Source organism: Mustela putorius, unplaced genomic scaffold (assembly GCF_011764305.1).
Source record: "Mustela putorius furo isolate JIRA1106 unplaced genomic scaffold, ASM1176430v1.1 tig00003863_pilon_pilon_pilon, whole genome shotgun sequence".
In the NCBI taxonomy this organism is placed as follows: Eukaryota; Metazoa; Chordata; class Mammalia; order Carnivora; family Mustelidae; genus Mustela; species Mustela putorius.
The window spans coordinates 16,796,847-16,802,743 of NW_025422015.1; the positions used below are offsets into that span (position 1 = coordinate 16,796,847).

A 5,897-nucleotide genomic window follows, 5' to 3' on the forward strand; every position below is an offset into this window, starting at 1 on the left:
CAAACAAGCAAGCAAACAAAAAAGCAAAAACAAAAACAACAGACCCATCCCACAACCAAGTCAGAGGCAAACCCTTCACCAGATATGGACAAACCCATTGAAACCACACCAGAACGTCCCAGTAAGCAAAATGAACACAATGTCAGGGATTAGGAAAAGAAATCTAACGCAAACCAGTTCAGACGTGCACATTGACACGCAGTCCCCCCTCTCTTTCCCAGGAACAACCCCCCCCACCGTGCCCGTGGAACCTGCCCCCCAACCTCATCTCTATCCTTGAAACAGTTCCATAGGACTTCTTTTGCCCACATTTCCCAAAACTTGAGAGTTGTTATGAAGAAAAGAGGTTTCCATTCCTCTCTCCAAACCCAGAGGAATCTCCGACAACTGCCCGGCCCCCTTTCCTTCCTTCCGGTCCGCGGTTCCTTAGGTGTGACTTGGTTGGGGAAATTGAGGGGGAGGGGGAGTAAAGTTAAAAAAAAAAAAATCAGGAAGGAGCGAGCTGGAGCGGTGAGTGTGTCAATCAGAGGGTTTTGTGCCTTGGGGCTCCTAGCGGTTCTGAGCAGAGGTGTCCCAGGGCGGCCCCACAATGAATATGAATAGGAATCCTTGCTAAATGGGACAGCAAAGCGCACCGCCCTGAATGATGGCACGTCATCCTAACCAGCCCAGGATAGATAGGAGGGTTCCTTTTGTCTCTTTTCTCCGGCGCGGCTCTATAAAAGCCCCTCTTTTTCAGCGTGAGGTTAGTCCAAGCATACACCAACCCGCTGTCCAAGAAACAGCCGAACCAGAGAGAAGGGAGTGGGGAGGGAGAAAGGCGGGGGGAAAAGCAGCGCCTCAGCTTTTCTTCTCACATCTTGCCGCTGAGAAGTGGGTCGCTGGGCAGTGCAGATTTTTCTAAATTCAAGATTTTCTTTAATTTTCCACTTAAATCCTCCCCACGGTAGGGCCGCATCCCCCGTAATAAAATGAATTCTGATTCGAGCTCTGTCTCCAGCAGAGCTTCATCGCCGGACATGGATGAGATGTATCTGAGGGAACACCACCACCGCCACCACCACCACCAGGAGAGCCGTCTCAACTCGGTCTCTTCCACGCAGGGCGACATGGTGCAAAAGATGCCTGGAGAAAGCCTCTCGCGGGCCGGCGCCAAGGCCACGGGCGAAAGCAGCAAGTACAAAATCAAGAAGCAGCTGTCGGAGCAGGACCTACAGCAGTTACGGCTGAAGATCAACGGCCGCGAGCGCAAGAGGATGCACGACCTAAACCTAGCCATGGACGGGCTGCGCGAGGTCATGCCCTACGCGCACGGGCCCTCGGTGCGCAAGCTCTCCAAGATCGCCACTCTTCTGCTGGCCAGAAACTACATCCTCATGCTCACCAGCTCCCTGGAGGAGATGAAGAGGTTGGTTGGCGAGATCTATGGGGGCCACCACTCTGCCTTCCACTGCGGGACCGTGGGCCACTCCGCCGGCCACCCAGCACACGCCGCCAACGCCGTGCACGCTGTGCACCCCATCCTGGGCGGCGCGCTCTCTTCCGGCAACGCTTCGTCCCCGCTGTCCGCCGCCTCGCTGCCGGCCATCGGCACTATTCGACCTCCCCACTCGCTGCTCAAGGCGCCCTCCACGCCGCCCGCGCTGCAGCTGGGCAGCGGCTTCCAGCACTGGGCCGGGCTGCCTTGCCCCTGCACCATCTGCCAGATGCCGCCGCCGCCGCACCTTTCGGCTCTCTCCACCGCCAACATGGCTCGGCTGTCGGCCGAGTCCAAGGACTTGCTCAAGTGAGCGGCGGACCGACCGGCTGCCGAGGCTGAGGGGAGAGAGGCGGGAGGGACCGCGGTGCTGGGCCAGGAGGGAAGAGGGGGGCTGAGCACTCGGCCGGCGGGAGGGTGAGCGTGGGGCCCTGCGGCCTCCCACGCCGTGTGATCCCACTAGACCCCCAGAGGGAAAGGACCAAAACCAAACTGCAATTTCTAGGTGGTAACGAAGGGGGACTGGAACCAGACGTCGTGTGTTTTGCATGCATGCTTCTTTTCCCCATGCCGCGCCAGTATTTCTCACTTACATATGCTCTTGTCAAAACTGCATTTGTTGTATAAAGACGGGATCGGTGTGGTTAAAAACTTGCGAAGGGACTTTAGAGTTGGTTTTCTCTGGCTCTGCGTTCTCCCCTTGGAAAAGACAACATCCCTTTTTTTGCAAAACAAATGTAAATATTTCCTTCAGATGGATGCAATTATGAGTGTCACATCCTCTCCACAGTTGTTTTTCTAGAGACAGTGAGAGAGAGAAAGAGAGAGCGCGCGCGCGAATTTGATCAAGACCCAAGTTTTGAATCTCAACTCTGGTCCAGGGCATGACATCTCTTATGTGGGTTTTCCTTAAGACGCAGTGTAGGTCAAAAGAATGCATGCACGCTTTTAAATGAATCTTATCTAAACATGTTGTGCAGGCCATGAGGCCATTTTCCTTGTAACAAGGATTTATTAGTGAATTCTTCCAAGTATCCATATATCTGTCTGTGGTTGTTTGAAATGAAAAGAGGGGGGCAGGGTGCAAAGACCCAAACTCACGCACAGGCGCTTCTTCCCCCCACCCCACCCCCTTCGAACTCCATTCCCAAACTCCATCCTGTTCTAGGGGCCAGCTATCACCAGAACGTGGGCTCCCTCTACTAGCTTGCCCCATCCCCCACTTGCTCAGTGATTCTGCATGCGGGGTCAGCTCTCTCTATCATCAGCTTTGAAAAGTTATTGTGGTTTGGGGAGGGGTGCTGTTTTTATTTTCCTGAACATTTGCTTGAAATATTTTGTTAGGGCCTCAAAGACAATACCTGTCTTTATTTTTTATATATTCTTGATAACTATGATATATTTATTAATAACCAGTGTTTCTGGATGAGATTTCAAATAAAAAAGAACCTTTAAATCCTGGCTTTGCTTTTGCCTAAAATTTTTGAAAATGGGGGTAGTGGGTAAAAAAATGCCTGGCCCCGGTAAGGTGTATCTGGCAGTGAGTGAGAGATTTGGATGGGTGGGCAGATACAAAGAGTTTTCTCTGGTCATTCACAGGTAAAAAGGTCAGATAAATTGGTGTTAATTATTACAACCAGATGTCTTTCAAATGGGGGCATTGTCCACATTGGTAGTCTTGTGATATTTGAGCTCCTTATTTCCCAGCAGTAATCAGACACTCATAAACTCAGCAATTGAGATTTTAAAAAAGTAATCTGAAAACCCAAAGTGACAGGAAATGAGAGGCGCTGTGTGTGTTGACAACAGACAGGAATGAAGCAGTAAGTTAGCTTCTTTTCACTACAAATTGACCATGTGGCCTTTAAAAAAATAAACAGGTTAAAATCTAGTATATGTTGTTAAAGTCAATAAAGAGGGTCCTAGAAAATAAATAATCGAATAATACCCACTCTTCTGCCTGCCCCCGTTGGCTGTGTGACCCACACAGAAAGGAAGGCCACTGTGCTTTGTAAGGCGAGCTCCGACGAGGCCAACCACCTTGTAAGTCCCAGCATCTCAGAGATTTACAGCAGGAATTCTCCCTTCTTTCCTATGTTAGATTGCAAGTCTGATTAGTTGAATATACTGGGCAGCTGCTATGTAAATGATGGCTAAGACAGGGGTCATTTTAATCAATTACTTTTCTCTCTTCATCCCTCACTCCCAGTCCCCTGACAGTGTCATATAGTTTGTAGGAGCAAAAGTGATCCAGCAAGAAGGTTTTGTTTATTCATTTACAAAGGACCAAAAAAAAAAAAAAATCACAATCTAGTGACGATAGTAACACTAACGGCACAAGCCTGTATTTCTTACTAAGGAAAATGGAAATCTGATTAAAATATACCACCCTGAAATTGGCCTCTGGATTAGATGTAACATCACCATGAGTTTGTTGAGGCTTAAACTCCTCTTCACAGAGAGGAAGCTAGTGGTTTCCACTGCAGACCAATAGAGCTGTCTCTTTCCAGGATCCAGCATGGATAGCGCATCTAGGAATTATCTGCCCTTTCCTCCCTGCGCTCCCCACCACTTGCCCTTGGGAGGGCATCTCAGTGGGTCCTGGTTCTATTTAACTCATCCACCTCCATCTCCCCTGTCCCCGCAAACTCCCCTACAGCCAGGAAGAAAGACCAAAGTGAGTGTCTACAGTGGAGGGTGCTTATTTCCCTGTGTCTTCGGCAGACAAATGGGGGAATAATCGTCTGTTTCCCAAGGGTGATTCATTTCTCTGGGTGAGGAAAGAGCTGTTGAGGATTTATTTGAAACCAACACAGGCCAGCCCTCCAGCCTTTCCCGGTGAGTTTATTATTTAAGAAGGAGAGGGTAGGGAGAAGTTTCATCAATCAGGGAAAGGACTTTCCCCTGAGCTGCTTGCAACTTTGGATCTTCTTTCCAAAAGCCTGGTCTTGGGGAAAAGCTGGAACTCTGGCCACAGAATTAATGGTGGGCTTCACCCCTTCTCTAGCGCTGAAGCTTAAATTGGGTGCTGGAAAGGAGTAAAACCACACTCCTTACAACCGGGGAGAGGTGAATTTTGAGATTGTGCTGCTGTGATGAATCCCTTTAGATACAACCAGTGGTCAAATTAAAGAGCTCTAAGATCCATTTTCCTGGGAAAATGCACTAAAAGGAACCACTGGGCCAGGAAATTCTACCCTGAATTATCCAACTAAAGCAGAAAAGAGACATTGCTTCAAACATTGGGGAGTTCCCCAGGCAAATTGAACTCTTCTCAGGGTTACAAAAACTCCAATGGGCTAAGGGAGACTGGGAGAAAGGATTCCTTTAAGAACAGGACAGGAACTCCAGGAGAAAAATTATTTGGAACCCAGTTGCTTGGATTTTCTTGGTCTATTGGGAGAAAACATTAACCACTGGCCTCTAGGGAAGGTTCTTGTCCCCGGCGAGGGCTGGTCCTCTTGGGGATGTGACTTTGGGAGCACTTGCAATTCCCATTTAAGTACTCTGAATTACTGACGCCCCTAAGAAAAGTTTATGACCCCTAAGATGAGGATGGTTCTTGGCCGAAATTGTTTCCTTGTAAATATACCACTTTCTGGAAAGTTCTCAAGTTTAAGACAGTTTTTAATTCAATCTAGAAATACGACTAGGTTTCCCTCATTCCAGAATAAACGTTGCTTTACATTTAAAAGAACAGCAAAATCCTCGTGGGCGGAGATATCTTGAGAAGGCTTGCCCTAGAAACCTCGAGGTGGTTTAAGCAGGTGACTGAACTTCAAGCGAGGGAGAAAGTCGCACTTAGAATGGGGAACGCAGGCTGGCTTTGGCTGCCTACGCTAGAAATTTGTTTCTGAGAAACTCCTCTCGCAAATAGGTTCTGGAACCCTGGATTACTATCTAGAAAAAGGGCTGGGAGAGGCGGCCTGAGGAGGCCCACGACGTCCAAGGTTTCCTTACAGGAGTAGGACTTGTGTCTCTGCAAACTACCCCCCACCCCCTCCACCGAGCAGCTAGGTCAAGCGAAATTTCGTCGCCTCCACTGATACCCTTACCAGTAACTGCAAAAGCCCGGATTCTCTGAGCATTTCACTCAGGCAAGAGGATTTAACTGCCCTTTCTAGGTCCCGCCTGGGGACTTCGGGCCCCACTCTCCTCCTTGGGCTGCGCGTCGGAACGTTGGGCTCCCAACCCTCCGCGCCCGGGCGGGTACACTTCTAGCTCTGCCTGCTGCTCGCCCCCGCCTCTCTGCCGCCCTGGGGCGCTAGGAACAGGCGTCGGGGCTCGGGGTCCGAGAAGCCTCGGCGACCCCGAAGGCGCCCGGCGGAAGCTCAGCCTCACTCCTCTGGACTCCTGCTGGGACCCACCGGGCTGCAGGAATTAGTCCGTGGCTCCAGGCATCCCAGTCCCCGTAACTCTC

The 5,897-nt window shown here is 50.1% G+C and overlaps 1 protein-coding gene across 1 annotated transcript; it reads left to right on the plus strand.

Moving 5' to 3' along the window:
• Positions 1–756: 756 nt before the first annotated feature.
• On the plus strand, positions 757–2,938 carry OLIG3 (oligodendrocyte transcription factor 3). The gene has a single exon (XM_004740289.2). The coding sequence runs from the start codon at positions 972–974 to the stop codon at positions 1,788–1,790; it is 819 nt and encodes a 272-aa protein (XP_004740346.1). The 5' UTR covers positions 757–971; the 3' UTR covers positions 1,791–2,938.
• Positions 2,939–5,897: the final 2,959 nt, after the last annotated feature.